The sequence below is a fragment of the Opisthorchis viverrini genome, assembly GCF_000715545.1.
Source record: "Opisthorchis viverrini unplaced genomic scaffold opera_v5_9, whole genome shotgun sequence".
Taxonomy (NCBI): Eukaryota; Metazoa; Platyhelminthes; class Trematoda; order Opisthorchiida; family Opisthorchiidae; genus Opisthorchis; species Opisthorchis viverrini.
In genome coordinates, this window is record NW_008751665.1 from 3,659,028 (window position 1) to 3,675,959 (window position 16,932).

A 16,932-nucleotide genomic window follows, 5' to 3' on the forward strand; every position below is an offset into this window, starting at 1 on the left:
CATAAACGGGGACTTGCCTGTGGTTGACTGCGTGGAAGCACGATGAGCTAACAACACCATTGGCAAGTTCATTTCCCAGTCACCTATTTTGGCCGCAAGCCACTCCTTGATCGTTCGGTTATTACGTTCGGTCAGGCCATCCTTAGCTGCATGCCATCCTTAGCCGTCTGATACCCACCTTCTCAAGCAATGACAACAACGGCAGGGTGCGCTAACCAAACGGACAACACGGTTAGCTGATTGACTGCTGCTGCAACGGCATTCCGCCCTCATTCCAGCAACCTTGGTTTCGAAAGCCGTTCTTTGATGCACCCGAAGGAAGCATATTACGGCCCGCAGTTTCAGTAAGGTGGTCATGCCTACCGTCAGCGTCCCGAATTTCGAGAACGAAGATTTATTGAGTGCAAGACTCATATCGTTCATGACCAGTAATGAGCATGCGTCAGTTGGATATGAACCCAACACGACAACCGGGACTAAATATGTGAACTCTAATTTCAATACATCAGGCTGTGCTCTAACTGACTCAGATGTGCATGGATCTAATGTTGTCATTCGTTCTCCTTTACACCGAAATGGGTCGACACCAACTATGGTCACTTTACAAGACCGCCTCCTCAATGGATCCCCTACTGATGTTTTGGCATCAACTCATTCAACGGGCTACGTGTCCGGATCGTGCACTCCACCACCTGTCCACACACTTCCCGGTGCCTCTGGAAATTTTATCCCTCTTCGCAACCATAACGGTGCCCCTCCCTACTCGGCCCTAACCTCCCCGTGCCTCAGCAGCAAGTTAAATCCTGGTGCAAATGTTCAGCAATTGTTGGCATATGGCAACAGTTCGGTACCTGGCGAGTGCCACAGTCTACAGAACTCGCCGTTTTATCATCACTATCCTCTCAACGGCAATCTTCAGAACCAAATTCATCGACAGCTCGGTGGAATGTCTCCCGGTCCTGTGGGAACTATGATTCCCAATGGAGTCAGTTCAGGAATACAAAGTATTGGAACACCTCGCTCCGGTCTGTATCAGGACACTGCGTTTCCAATGGGAAATAATTTTCGTCCACTAAACGGTAGTGCTGCTCCTGGGTGTCCACAGCGGGAGTTATTCCCTTCTGCTAATCCGTCCTCAGCTCCAAATCAGAGTTTATTTGGCTCTGGTCTCTTGATTCAGGATCGCCTTCACTACTATGCGCTAGCCCAGAAACATGGCTACATTGTGGGTGCTGAGTTGGAGAGGGTCAAAGAAAATTCCTGCCGTTCTACCAGTCAGTCATATGGACGTATCGCGGCCCACTTTCGGCATCGTTATGGTGAGACCGAAGCGAAAACCAAGGCAGCTTATTTACAGATTGGGGTTCGTGTGCCTAGCAAGGATCATGTCTCTGAAATCGTCGGAAAAGGGGGTGAGTCAATGTTAGAATGTTTTAGTTTGAAAGTGACTTCATTGATTACCCGTCTTTGGGTACCACTTGCTTGACCGCAAGAATTTCTGTGCAAGATTTGGTATCGCGTTGCTTTGTGAAGCCTCGCGCGTACACCTCACTAACCTAAGATGTGGATTGACGAGTAGTTGAGTGTTCAGTCACTCAGTTCGTTTTGAGATACTGGCTCTCAGTAATATTCCGATTCTTAACAAGGAGTTGTTTTCCCTAGAGCAGCCGGTTGGGGGGGGGGGGGTGCATGGTATCTTGTGTAATCTGGTTAATATAGTATGAGTCACCCCGCTTTCATTAACCAATCCATAACTTTGTCGACAACTTCGTCGCCGGTCTATTATTGCAAAGGGTTTGAGGAACGTTGAGCTCGGTCTCCGTTTCCATAGCCTAATAGCCGTTACCAGTATTACCTCCGAAGACCACGTGACCGATCTCACCTAAACCGTTTCATAACAAATCAGACTGGCTACACGCATGAATGGGCTGCGCTTTGTCCGACCACGGAATAGTAAGCCGCAGGGCTCTGCGATGGCATGTAAATAGGGTTCGTAGGAAGGTCCTTTTTGACGGTTAAGTCTCAGTTCACTGAAAACTTACACGGGCGAATATAAACCATCCTGATTTGATAGTAGTAAGCATAAGCAAATATGTATGTATGATAAACCAATAGCATACTGACTAAACACGATTCCTCAATAACATGATTGCCCCCCACCATTTCTCTCCTGTCCGAATTCGCTTCATCTTTCTGTAGCTTCCCATCACCGTTTCCTTGAGAAACGCTGCGTGGAATAGTTTCAAGGTCACAACATTCATTCGCGATGCACAAATACATTGCAATCAAAAGGCAACACGAGAGTTAGGATAAAACCAAGTCACTCGGGCTTCGACAAGGTTCAGTTATATTTCAGTGAGGTTTTCGCACCACCCCAACGGCACCGCAGATAGAACGCTCTGTCGGCTCCTGGCGCGCGCTTGTATTCCTTCAAAACTGGGTTGCTTTAATTTGGTTCATTTTGGTGATCTATTAGAGACCATCTTCAATCAACTAAGCTATTGAGTAGACAAATCCGAGATAATATTGCTGCGACATCGTTGACGTTTCTGCTGCCAACTGTACTTCTGATAGATCAGGTACCTTCGTTCACCTAGAGGCAGTAATCTATCCCGCTAATTTGCAACAATTATAACGTGGAAAATGCGTCCATTTCTATAGGTTTCAGCAGTTATTAGTTTGAGTCTACAGTCCGTGTTTTACTGCTTTGCGGTTAAAGATCTGAGTTGATTTCAAATCTCTGAAGGTTTCAGAACTGCAACACATGTTGACTGGTTTCAGCGAATTCGTAGTGATTTGATTGGAAAACGGATGTCTTAGAAACGCACTTAAAATCAGCTGAAGTGCGTCGGTGATGTGTTGTCTATGTCAAGTTATTGCCCCCTGAAATGAAATTTGTTTTGAGGGGACGTAGGTCAAAAACGAGGAAAGAAGTTTGCGAAAACGCTTATATCCGTCGGTTCTGTTTGTATTACAGTATGAAGTCAAAATGATCTTTCTTGTACGCTTCAGGGTATGACTACGAGCCTATGTCAGCTTGTTTGAACGACTGATAAGTCAACAGCAGGCTCTCTTCCATGCAGCTATTGTACGGCTCTGAAGTACCGCTGTCATAGACCCACGTTACTGAGGGTGATGATGAGCTTCGTTCATATTGAACTGCCAGTTTACCGATAAACAACCATCTTACGTGCTGGACAGTCAAACGTCCACTCCACGGAACTGACGTCATCCGCCATAATTTAATATTCCCACAACGGGGATAACTTCTATTCTGTTATCTGTGGTTTAGATAGGGGGTGTGATGGCTCTACTGAATGTCTGTGGATCGAACCCGACCTCTAGCTCTCGACTTTTCCTGTCTAGACTTGGGTGACCCGGCAGTATCCCAGTCCTCGTGCTTCCTTCGGGTGGCATGGCAGTTAGGCAACGAAAGGGCGCTACAGCTGAATTATGATGGTTTAGGTACACTGAATGTCTCGAATTGTAGTTCGGTGGGTTTGATTTTGAGTTGAACATATGTCTGATTTACGATCACACATTCATGCCATAGGTAAAGTTAATATTCCTCAACCGATCGGTTTCTCTGGCGATTTTTGGTTCGTAGGTTGAGTTCACCCCAAACCCTGGTGATGAAACCACCGGGGATGAATTCCTGCCTCTTTGGAGCCGTTCTGTACCTTGGGACATACACTCTTCGGGCATACTATCTTTCGTGGACATTGATGTTTTGTACTAGTGAATTGTTTCTAGAAAAATGCTGGATGAACCCTTGCAGTGCTGAGCACGCTGTGGTGGGGTCGCATAAATTTATCTGGTGCCCGCACCTTGTGCTCATGTAGCATATTATCTCTCAACGTAATACTCTGCTTTCGTCTAAGAATCGTGTTCACGAAAGCTAGTTGAAGTGTCCCAGTGATCCAAGTTTCATGTTACTGCAGATCGTGGCAGCTGTGTTCGTATTGCATGGAGTTGCATTAATGGGTTGAGCGTTGTTTTGTTTCCCTCCTGTTTTGTGGAATGTCCGGTCACATTTTCACTTAGGTCTCCGTTGTCTTTTTGTTGTACTATCTTCCCGATTACTGTTTTTATGCCTTTAACTAGTCAACTGGAACTCGATTGAACAAAATTTCGTTACAAAACGTCTGAGAATAAATGTTTGGTCCTCTGTGTATTTTCTTTGGGAGACGTTTGATTGATTTCCCTCAGACTTCTAAACAATCAATTTACGCCCGTGAGAAGCCGTCTTCTTGTGATGATAAATAATAATCATTCACCTGTAACATCCATTCGGCGCCTGGCAGATACTGTCAGTTTGTTGAAGCACAGACAGGAGCAGTCGAGGTACTGGGGTCGGGTCTGCCTCCCCGTGGAACACTTATGAAGCAATTTTTCTGCCCCTAAAAACGAGATGGAGTTATTCTATACTTGAAATTGTTTGAAGAACATGGCCACTCATGTAAACGCAGAGGTAGGAACACGGCAACTGAATTATACTTCTGTTGATTTAAATTTCAACTTGCGGTCATTTTTCCACTTGCCCTCATGTGTGTCCAAAGCCCAGTGGGGCGAGATGGACCAAGTAGTTAGAGCGCGAATTCACTGACCGGAAGGTCTGTGGTTCGAATCTGAGCTCTGCCTCTCGACGTCCCCTGCCTAGACTTTGGCAACTTGACAGTGTCCTAGCTCTCGGGCTTATTTCGGGTGGCATGGCAGTTAGTAACCTGGAGGGTGCTACATCTGAAAGATTTGATTTTTTAATTTACTCTTCGACTCCTACAGTTGCCGAAATAGAATAATCGAGTTTTAGAAGCATCAGATGGTGCTCAGATGGGCGTGAACTCAGACCAGGTGTTGGCTCGGGTGATCATTGTGGGCCACAGGGAAAACAATTGGGATTTGCTGATGTGGTATCGCGTGTCAGTTATCTCCCAGGCGTCCGCGCTTGCCCTTCTGACAAACGCCATTTTCATTACGGTTTAGAATTTACGCAAAAAAATAGTTGAGACTTTCTTTGGAATATGCTGTTCGGAAGAACCTTCCCTCATAATCATACTTATTCATTTTTGTGAATATCAAAGCAGCTCTCATGCATCCAGAATATGGCGAAATGAAAAACTCAATCAGGGATGTAACGAGATCAAAATTCTAGCGTCGGTTCTTTTCAGTTCTCAGAAATCAATGATCCTCACGTACCTGGTCAACCAGATGCTTAAACTCAGTTCCCCATTTGTTCTACCTTTGATGTTTGTTTTGACTTTACTGGTGTCAATGAAACTAGAAACTTCATCCTGGTATTGGGGAGGCATTCTCCCTGGCTCCTTTGTTTTACGATGGGATTTTGAAAAGATCATTGTTAACCAAACCACTGACAGTTGTGTTCTCGAACGTAGGTATCATGTAAACCATACTTCATACCACTCCTGTCTAGTCAGACGAGGTAGACAAATACCTTAAAATCGCACCATATAATCTTATGAGTTCCAAATTTGAAATAATCTGCTCCAGCCTGGATATTCACTGAATTTACCTGATTTTTTGGCAGGGGATAGTTGGATTCATAGACCGGTTGAATTATCGGTCACTGTTGAGGGTGTAGAAGCTAGTATGACCCGAACGTGTCATGTTAGCATTATCAATATAGGATTCCGCCATGACCTTTGATCTGGGAGTGAGTTTTACACAGTGTTCCAAATCTCAAGGTCATATTTGTCACGTCGATTGTGGGTGATGTTCACTAACGAACTGCTCGATAGCTTGTTTGCATCATTTAAGAATGACACGTGGCTCGTCTGCGATTGGGCCTGAAAAATGATAATCATTGACACGGAAAAATGCGGGAATGGTTGGTGGAAGTAATGCGACTAAATTGGATCGATGCAAACGGTGGTTAGTGCCTTGATCTATCTGACAACCTTACGTATGAAAAAACAAAGTGAAAAACCAGTAAGGTCTCTGGGACGTGTATCCAAGTTAAAAAGTCCCCACTCATCCGGCATGCATGTCTACTTTGACCTATCAAGTGTTTTAAACATATGAATAATGCAAGAAAGTTTAAAATAGACAGAAAGTCCCATCACCTGTAAGGGCGTATAACAGAAAGTGACATTTGGTCATAAGATAAAGAGTGGTCTAGATGGTATTGTAATGGCCTTAGGAAAGAGGAGTTTGTATGCAGCAGTTGGAGTCGCCATGACTTCACGATGGTTTTGTGAGGGTTTTTCGGAAATACCGAATAGAAAGTAGATGAATTCGCACGTCAGAATTTTGTTAGTCCACATGACGATGTGGTTTCTCAAAACGGATGTGAAGATCCTAAGAGGTTCAGAAATAGCGCAGCGCACTTTTTTTCAACTGTCAACAACGCTGGAGTCCTTTGGCGTCCTGTCTTAGCGTTCCGCAGGGTTGTCATTTGGCTTCATCCATGCAACCTATCAGTCAGTCGTCCGGATCGTTCACATTCAACTTGCCAGAGTCGCGGCTTCATCCTGTGTCACCTATGTCTTTGTTCTTAGGTTGCAGACTGGCTAGGCCACGCTCACAAGCGTCGCATGCCGACGAATCGACCAGTGTTCAACTGACGTCACTGGCTAGCGTTTCTCTGTCGACCAATTGGAATTCGCCTTTTTGTCTCGTTTCTGTCCTCCCTTCGAAGGTAGAAAGAACTGGTAGTTTGTTGGCGTCCCACATTCCACGGAAATACATATGTTTAATCAGGTGCTCGCGTACAAAAGGAGTTGTCAAAATTGGTCGTGTTCTAATATGTCTTTGTCTTAGGTTGCAGACTGGCTAGGCCACGCTCACAAGCGTCGCATGCCGACGAATCGACCAGTGTTCAACTGACGTCACTGGCTAGCGTTTCTCTGTCGACCAATTGGAATTCGCCTTTTTGTCTCGTTTCTGTCCTCCCTTCGAAGGTAGAAAGAACTGGTAGTTTGTTGGCGTCCCACATTCCACGGAAATACATATGTTTAATCAGGTGCTCGCGTACAAAAGGAGTTGTCAAAATTGGTCGTGTTCTAATTGAAACGGACGGGGGGGTGGTCGTGAGAGAGCCAGAGATCATCATATGGCAATTCACGAGTAATTAAGTTTCCTGAGGAATTTGACGAGCTGGTTAAACGAAGATTCCACCCTCAATGACAACCAGTTTGGTCGATAAAAGTCGGTGTATAGGGCTATCGCAACCCAGTTTGTTCTGCTAGATTTTATGTTATTGTCTTGCTGAGAGCCAAATCCAACATATTTCACTCCTTACTCCCCACATACCCTCTGAACCTGTCTTACACAGAACGCTTTCCGTAATTCAGTTATCTACGACCACTTCTTTTCTGTTCGGGTTCGATAGGCTTAGACGAGTAGGTATTCGAACTAGACTGTTTTTACTATCACCGTTGCCACCAACACTAGCACCAGCGACTGTTCAAAGTCGGGTTAATTTATGTCACATGGTTTGTCGAGACGGTCGCAAACCCATCGATCGCGTCCGTATTCGGCTGGTTGCGAGTGGAGATGCGCTCGCGTGTTTGTCTGTATACCCACGTTTGTCGATACCTAGTTTTGAGTGTGTCAGTCTGCTCTCTTCTCGTTTCCGTTCTGTGGAGAGAACTAAATTGTGCGACAAAGTAGACAACTTATGTCTGTTTAATGGAGGGAACTTGAACCTATTTCCTGTCTGGGACGGCTATTTTTGCTCGAGGCAGTACATGTGAATTGGTCGTAGCTGTCATTTGCAGCAGTTCGAATTGTTTCTTGGCCGGTGTATAATCTACCTGCTACGTAGGATTTCAGCGGTGCTACAATTTTTCACTTTCCCAAACTTTCGAACATAGGGTCCTCTCTGTTTGAGCGATCATCGAACTTTGCAATAAGTTTTCCAGCCCTTGCATCATTACGTTGTAGAGCTGGGGTCGAAAAATTCTTCAATAAATATACTGGATACAGTCCCAATCTAATCCTCCAACTATGCTACGATTCTCACACTCATGTTTTCACTGAAACATCGCTAGCCCCGTTTGCCATGTCCTGTGTTCTATGGGCTAACTCACGGAACTTTACGACGAGATATCACGGAGTGGCAACGGGATGCCCTCCCAGGCGGTGGCCGGCGATTTATTACGCTGCGGTGGTCTATTGATCAAGCCGTAGTCTCAAAAACCACATCTAGTCCATTCGATAAGTTTACTGGAATGTAAAAAGGTTACAGGTTAAAGTATGCCCCAAAGCTGGAAACAGTGGGGTAGTGAGTAAGCCGCAACAGAAAAACTTAACTTCAGGACCGTTCGAGAGTTGCTTTGAAAAACGTTGAATTTGAGTCGAAACACCTCTTTCTGGAGCTCACAGCACTCTGGACCCGAACAATAAATGATACCCTAACCGAACTAGATATTTCATCATGCATTAGTGTGTTCTGTTAGATTTCGCATGCTCCATATGTGACCGTCGCTATCCATCGTACAATTCCTCTTTGCTTCCCCAAAGGCCCCATAGGGAAGCTGCGGCAGTGTTCAGTTGGTAGCATCATACTAAGGCAGAATCTATCCACATTTTGAAGAAAAATCGGCCCCAGTAAAGTTCAGGGTTCAGCTAGGTAGTGCGCTTGTTCCGTTCTTGTACACGCATACTGTTTTATCGGCTTCTTACTGTAGAAGTATTCTTGGTGTCGCTTCGGTCTGAAACAACGCCTTTAAGGTCGACTTCCAGTTCACGTAGCGAAGGTGTGCGACACAGTATAAGGACACATCTGGAATCACACTGTAGAAGTTGTCACAGAGTTCGTGACACAGATCGTTCGTGAATGCACTGCTGCGTACTGCTGCTCACTGGGTGGTAAGTAACTACTCCGATAGGGCGTCCTGGTGGTGCTCGTCCTTCATAAAGTCTGCTAAAGATCGAGATTCAGTGACTCCTATTAGATAGCTTAGGTTAGGTCAACGGGTCTTTTCTGACCAATTTCGCCAACTGAAACCTCAAGTATTTGTTAGTAGAGCACCGATTTTTGGATCTCGTAGAAACAAGAGACAGAATTTCATGACTTTTGAAATTGGGATGCATTTTACTTAGAATAGATAGAAAGGGCCACTTCAACTAGGCATCAGATGACAAGGTCGTGTAGCAGGACTCTGCATACTCTGGGTTTGAAGAATTCTGGGCTTCGCGTTTACCTTGGTTTGAACAAAAGGAAGTAGTTGTTTTTGCTATACGCTTGCTCGTTGTACTTTTGGATTTACCCCCAGTTTTGCCTGCCGCTGATCTCCTAAACCAGTGCTATTCATGTTTAGCCCATGCGTATTGTCCTCCACATCCTCATATAGAGCAGGACGAATGTATATGTTGGACGCGTGTCGGTCATATCGATTCAGTCCGAGTGAACGAAGTTGAAGGATAGCGAAATACAATCATTTGCAAACTAATTTGGTTTTTCGAGAGGCTCACCTGGAATCCAACTGAATCTTTCGTTTGTGATCTTTCCAGGGATAGTTGAGTGCTTATCGTGCCAACTTATCGATTGGCTTTCCGTGGTCAGTCCACTTTCTGCTCGCTTGCGTCAGAAACGATGAACTCACTAATGCGGTTGTCAAATGAACGCATTTCCGGTCACCTAAACATATGTCACAAACTTCTGCTGGAAGTTAGGGGTCTGAGGGACAGAAAAATGGTCGAGTGCAGCAGTCGACGTAGTTAGTTATCGACCCCTAAATCAGCATGTAAACAATACATTTTATATAACTACTACTAGCGGTATCCAAGAGTTTTTAGCGTCCGATCAGGTCTTAAGATCTGTCAAAAGGATTTTCACCTTGATTGATTTGGACTCATCAAAAGAACTACCGAAAACGGTGTAATCAAAAGTAAACCGCAGCTCGTAATGTAGTTATGTACCCATGAAACCCAGTGAAACACAAGTAGCACAAACCACTGAGTAAGATTAGAGCTTCCGAGTTTCATACTTTTTCCGTATCCGGCAGTCTTCTATCAGCATTGACACAAACTGTGCAGACCACTCCACAGGCCCCAGATCTTGGACCGCGGGCAGGGAGCGTGTTCAGAGGCTAGGGACTATAGGTGAATCGCTTCCCAAAAGATGGTATGGCAACCGTCAGTTTTTCTGAATTCGTGCTTGGGTTTTCTGTTATCTGCAATCGTGCGAACGATGCCCGCTTCCTCTAATTCGACAAACTTCCTATTGACAACGATTTGAAAACCGGGGTTGTGGAGACCCCCGGTACTAGTCACTTATGAAGTTGCATGCTAAGGGGAAATTGGGCATACTTGTCAGACATGATTGAGTGTAAAGAGTTGTAATTACCCAACTAGCATCCACAAAGAGAGAGAGAGCTCGATATGGATCAGTGGCTAAGGCGCGAACTTACTGACTGGGAGGTTCGTGGGTCGAACCCAACCTCTGCATCCCGACTGCTGTCTAGGCTTTGGTAACCCGACAATATCTCAATCCTTGTGTTTCCTTCAGGTGACATGGCAGCAGGCACCGAATGGCATCCAGGATTGACTGCTGTGTTTGTCTAAGTTCATGTTTAGGCTTCACGACCAAAATCATAGTAATGTAGAAGCACAATCACATTCCTATGGTTGCTAATACGTCTTAGTTATGTGCCAACGTCTAGTACCTAACAAGAAGGTGGGATACATCCGGAATATTTTTTCCAATAGGATGTTTCAGGGCATTGTGACACCTTTATGTCGGGTCAATTCTTCACACTATCGCACTCATTGCTTCTTTGGAGGACATACGTTACCCATGTCTTCTTCAGGAGGTCTTATTCATTGACATTTACTACTTCATCTTTACGTATAACATGTCACTGAGCAACACGTGGTCAACCTGACCAAGGTTAGTTCATTCGTGACGGACAAATTGTTTTCTGTTTTCTGCCTTACGCGTTATCATTACAGTCGGGCATGCCCCTGCTGACACGACTGCCACAATTCTGTACAACAACTCGGAACAGGAAGAGATAAAGAACCCGATTATAGCATTTCAGCGTATTCATCCTCGTACGCTCACTTTTTATATTCACGGTGATGTCATCCTACTCAGTCACATGTCACTTAAGTTTGGCATCGTACGCAATAATACTTTTCTCCATATGTGTGGCACATCATGACAGTTTCGGTTGCTAACCCTACTTTACATACTGTTGCATAATTAGCAGCTCACGGTGATTACAGCGATGGAACTCAATCTTCGCGAACAACGTGTACGCGAACGTGTACTATTCCCTATCTAGCACCTGTGGGTGTCCTTCGTTTTTCTATGTGTATCCGCAAGTATTTTTCACCAGATTCTGTGCGCTTCATCTGTTGTAAGCCATCTTGTGATAAAGATAGACTCGCGTAAAGGCATGAGATGGCTCAGTGGTTAGAGCGCGAATTCACTAACCGGGAGGTCCTTGGTTGGAACCCGACCTATGCCTCTCGATTTCCGCTGTCTAGACTTGGGCAACCTGACAGTATTACAGCTCTCGTACTTCCTTCGGGTGACATGGCAGTTAGGCACAGAAAGGGTGCTACAGCTGAAAGAGACTGACGTAAAAGCTCTCGTGATTAACGGCCTTCGTACGCCTTCTCAAACGAAATTTTTTCTCAGGGTTCTCAATGAATAGAACAGAGTTTGAAAAAGCTCATCCGAATGTAAGCTCCTGCCTCGTAATCTAATGTATCAGTACACAGTGTATACAATGTTTGGGTTTTCCCTAGTTTCTGTCACCTACCATTAACCATTTGTTGCAATTAGAATCGTGCGAGTCTTCAGCCGATGATCGAGCTCAATGTGTTTTCTCAGATCCTGAAACCATGTGTGGAGTAGCAGCATCGATAATACAGTGTTTTATCAGGCGGTCCTTGTTCATCTGTAGCGCAACGATAGGGCGAGATAATTCAGTCATGTGTGTCATGGCTATATAACCGATACCTTTGCATAACCCATTAACTCGTGATTCTCACTCTATTTTCAGCTCATGTACTACAGTTATTAGACGATTAAAGCGTACATTACGTCTTCCTATTCTGTCTCCTTTCTAATCCCGTCCTGGAACTACTCGACTCTCGCAACACTGTGCAGGGTGGAAACACTACTTTTGTGTGTCAGATAATCTAGTGCATTCACCTGGTTGTCTGTATCCGTTTCCATGGCTTTTGAAAGAGGTATTCTACAGCTAGGATGTTTCAAACGTCGACTTGGCGAACAACATTCCTCACATTCATGAGTGTTTGTCCATTTCAAACTTCTCAAGCTAAATGGCCTACAAACTTCCTCAAGCTACTGTCGATTTGGGAATGTTTTCATTACTTCATTTTCATTGCTTCTCATTGCAAAGGTCTGCCCAGGTTTCAACCAAGACGCGATAGATTTTGTCTTGAGGGAAATTAGCAAGCCGCTTCAAGGCACATGTGCCCGTGTTAATTGTAAACTCACACATTCAGAGGTTGCTCAGCGCTGTTCCGGTCTTCCTTTTTCAATACAATCGTTCTTCAGTGTAAAACGGCACGAGAGCACTGAAACCGGACACAACTGATAGCGAACAACTAGCATGTTATCAATCGACTTACTTCAACAGGTTCCGCTTCTCCGGCTCTGTAGTTCACATGAAGTTGATGAGTATACTTAGTGTCAAAGACCCCCGGCAAAAATTAGCATCACCAGCACTCGCGGTGTGGACAAGTGGGAGAATTTAACGGTGTTACATTTCTGCATGAAAACTTTATGACTGAATTTGTTTTTTTTAGCGAGCTGGTCGCCCGGTTCTCTCCCTCTGGAGAGATCATTCTCATAACAAACTTTTTAGTCCGGTGTGGGTTCTCTTGGTGGCTACGATACGTCTGTAGCTAATGTCTCTTGCAAAGTATCTGTTTTAGTCTGTATTTGCTGGTAGTCTGTACAAAATGGGACGACTGTGATTCGTATCAACCCTTGCTTAAACAACAGCAGAATAGTTTTACTATCATAGACGTCATTCATATCAACACAGTCCTAATAGAAGGGGATTGTTTAGGTAGGAGGTATAGACAGAAAGAGAACGATACCCATTGCCTCGTATACGGCACGAATGTATGACGTGATGAGTGAAATTCACTACAGGAGGTCAAGCTTGTCGGTGTCCATTTTATACTGTAAGATAGTTTAACATCATCGGAAAAATATACTCATGGTTCCCGAAAGCGCAGTCACCAGTTTTTTCGGTTGCTTAGTAGTATGTACCGCTAAAAGCGTCGAGGCAGCGAAGACCCGAGCAACATGCCAAGATACTGATAACTTCTGGGAAAAGTTGCAAAGACTGGCAGATGCTCGATGTTTCGGTTGGAAGAAGAAAATCTCAAATTGGCCACTAGTTTAACAGGAAAAATATACTCATGGTTCCCGAAAGCGCAGTCACCAGTTTTTTCGGTTGCTTAGTAGTATGTACCGCTAAAAGCGTCGAGGCAGCGAAGACCCGAGCAACATGCCAAGATACTGATAACTTCTGGGAAAAGTTGCAAAGACTGGCAGATGCTCGATGTTTCGGTTGGAAGAAGAAAATCTCAAATTGGCCACAAGTTTGTGGGAAAGTCTTATTTCCTCATGAAATTGGAAATAAAGACTACTCACGCAAAAAGTCGATCGTCGATTTAGGGTCACATGATTTCAAAACGAGCAAAGAACGACTTGCAGCTGCGGAATTCCAGCAGCAAAGATGGAATGGGGTGGAGTGAGAGAACCTCATCGGTATGTCTCAGTCATCGCCGTGCGGAGCCGGTGCGCAGTTATTTACACTGTAACCACCACTGCAGTAGGTATTTACACAAACACTTGTCTCTTGATACATGTGGTCCACTCATGATGGTTGAGAGCGCTGACTTTGAGCCTTTTTCTGACAAGTCATAGGCTCTTTTTGAAAGGCACGACATGTTTCTGCGGTTTTCTTCCTTGTTACACTTTAGTTAGAAGAGGTTCTAGTTCACGGCCCATTCATTTGATATCCTGGCCGTTTTCCTGATGAAAGAAGACCGGAAAGCTGGAATCCTAAGGCATAGCTGTATACTGAAATATTTATGCTTTAAATAAAATAACTTTTTATCCCTAGTGTCCTTGGGATGGAAAGTTTCACAGACAGTCAGTACCGAGGGAAGTGACGAGAGAGCAGAAGTTTTGTGGCAATCAACAACTGGCTACTGGATGAACAAAACAAGAAAGAACATTTACTCTGCTACGAGTACTAAACTATAACGAAGGGTGATGACTATTGAGTCAGATATTAATTGTCGAGAGGGTGGTGAATGGATCAGGGGAAGCCACTATACTATTACAGTACAACTTCTAACGTCGGAGCGCATGCAATCTGAATAAATCAGTTTCAGAAGGGGGTGCAAACGTTACTAAGGACACAAACAGCAATGGTTCTAGGATTGATGTATCCGGAATATCGGGCGTTAGACTCCGTGGGGTCCACTAAATACTTCCGTTTACAGAATTCACGTCAACTAGGCCGGCGGAAGACATGTCCGCACAAAGGAGATACCAAGCCTCTTTCTTCGTTGCGGCCCCTCATAAAGAAACACCGTAGTGGTGGTCGTTAACTTTTGAGGTTTCACTTGATCACTACCATACCACGAGTTACAGCAGGGCTCGTCTACATTGTGACAGTCACCTATCCGTGATCGTAACAATACAACAACCGTCGGTTGTCAGTGAAGACACCGTGGGTGCTAAGTCCAAGCTGTTGATCCGCGGGACAAGACAAACTAATGATTACTGTCCCTGACAGATGTGGCTGTCACACATCCAATGGCGATCTTGCATTCAAGCTATTACCTTCACTCCGTTGCTCTCAATTCTTGCAGCACCACACAAACAGAACCGTTCGACGTCAACGAACTGACTGGGCCATCGAATCCGTTGCGTAGCTTTCATCCCCTTTTTGTGCTTATCCTGCTTGAATGAAGTTGTAGTAGCTGGAAGTACCCTGCATTTTTGTCCGGTTTGTGAGCTGAAAAAGTGACCTGACTGACTGGATGCTAAGTACTGTTGAAATCTGTGTGGGACAGTTGGGATGACCCACCCCCAAAGAACCCACTCATTGTTGTTTCAAACAGCACTCTTGAGAACTAGAAGAGACTTTTTATACAGTTTTCTATAAAAGACTGGCGAGCGTTTCGTTTATTTGTCCAGTTACGAAATCCAATCAACCACATTGCTTTGACCGTGTTTGGTATTCCACTTCTCTGACCTTGTGACCCTTCTCACTCTCAGTGGTGTGTTTGTTTGCGTGATTCCATCGGACATAAGCTAACGTGATCACAAATCTGCTGTGCTTCTTTTCGTAGTGTTACTCCTACTGTTCGTGGTTGGATGGTTAAAGTGAAGATGAGAGTATCAGGCCAGTGATTCTTCCAGTCTAGCCAGCATTTACACCCATACCGGTAACCTCATGGTTGTTTCGCTGTTAGGTTTATTCCGAAGTTGGATGATCATTGTGCTCGCCCCCTTGATGCCCTCACTGTTTACTCATAGCTCAAATGTCTGAATGTGACAATGCTCACAACCTGCTGCGATACCAGCGCTACTAAATGAAACATGGAGCGGCCTTTGTGCAGCACATTCAGTTAGAGAATATCACAAACGAGATTTGAGTTGAGTTCTTTTTAAGTACCTATCTAGTGTGGGAATGAATATATTTCGCCAGAATAATTTTGTTCACATTCACTTGCGTATCGCGCGACAGTAGTTGCGATCTCCAGATATAAGATGATCACCTTGTAATAGCCATTAGACTTTCTTTTCTTGAAGTGGTGAACATTTTTTTTCTCTGGCCTTCCATCAAAATCCATGCAGCATATGGGGCTTAGTCAGGCGTTTGATTCATGGAAGAAAGTGGTCCGGGTAGCAATTCCAATTTAGGCTCAGCTTGTAACTGCTTTTAGGCTTATGATGACACCGTACTTCTGACATCCGACCTCCCCCATCCCTTCGTTCTGTTTTACTACTCCATCCCCAGCGCTGCAGATTTTCCATAACTTTGCACAGTGTCTACTCAAGAAGTTTCTCCCCGTATTAACACCCAGATCTTGCATCTGTCTATAATAGTTATAATGAGCTAGAAATCCCGGAACACAGTCTGAGTGTTTATCTACGTAAGTTTGCAATTAGCTCTTTAACTTCATCTTGGTTCGGGAAGTCCGTTTAGTTGTTGTAATGTGAAATTTTTCGATCGTACGGTAGCAGTAGCATACTTTTTGAGTTTGTCTGTGTAGGTTTATTCCCCTCCAGTCTTGCCATCTTTGACCTGTAGAACTCCAACGAACCTCCATACTCAACGCTGATCGATTTTGCTCTATGGTATTCCTCCACCTTCCTAACATCGGGAGCATCTACCATCTTCCTTTCGAATTAGTGTGGTTAATCGTACGTAATCCTCTATGTTTTTGTCGTAAACAAAGATAGTATTAGCAACGCCACTATATAAAACCCCACTCGCGTTATGCTGGTCAACACTGGTTCGGTTTTCCCTAGCCGGATCCCAGTCGGTATACCATTGAGGAGAACTTCGGTTTTCACCTACGTAATAGATTTTCTCATCTGTGCATTTGAGCTTAGCGAGACAGCCCAAGAGACCGATATACTAAGACAATTTGAAGGATGTGGTGGTGTTCTGATCACCATCTGTTTGTAATAAGATTATTTATTCAGTTGCTTTGATCGTCCATCATTAAAACAGATGAAGTATACAGTCTTAAGTCTGGGTGCTGTCGGTACGACTTGCCTTCCACGATAGGGTCCACGTGATCCCCTGTGCATGGTTACAAGCTATGACTACTAATCGATATCAGTGACATTGTTGTTGTTAGTTTCCATCCGGATTGCCTGAACGAGTGTCTGGAGGTGTAAGTACATCGGAGTGACCACAATAAGGCTTTCAAATAAATTATGGTTATACG

General features: G+C 44.5%; 1 protein-coding gene across 1 annotated transcript in view; it reads left to right on the plus strand.

Annotated features, from left to right (window-relative positions):
* Positions 1–16,932, plus strand: part of T265_00927 (hypothetical protein) — a gene marked incomplete at both ends in the record, with an annotated part of 54,809 nt that overhangs the window by 1,136 nt on the left and 36,741 nt on the right. The window contains one exon of the mRNA XM_009164822.1: positions 346–1,412. Within this exon, the coding sequence (XP_009163086.1) occupies positions 346–1,412 (1,067 nt within the window). The remainder of the gene's footprint in view (positions 1–345; positions 1,413–16,932) is intronic.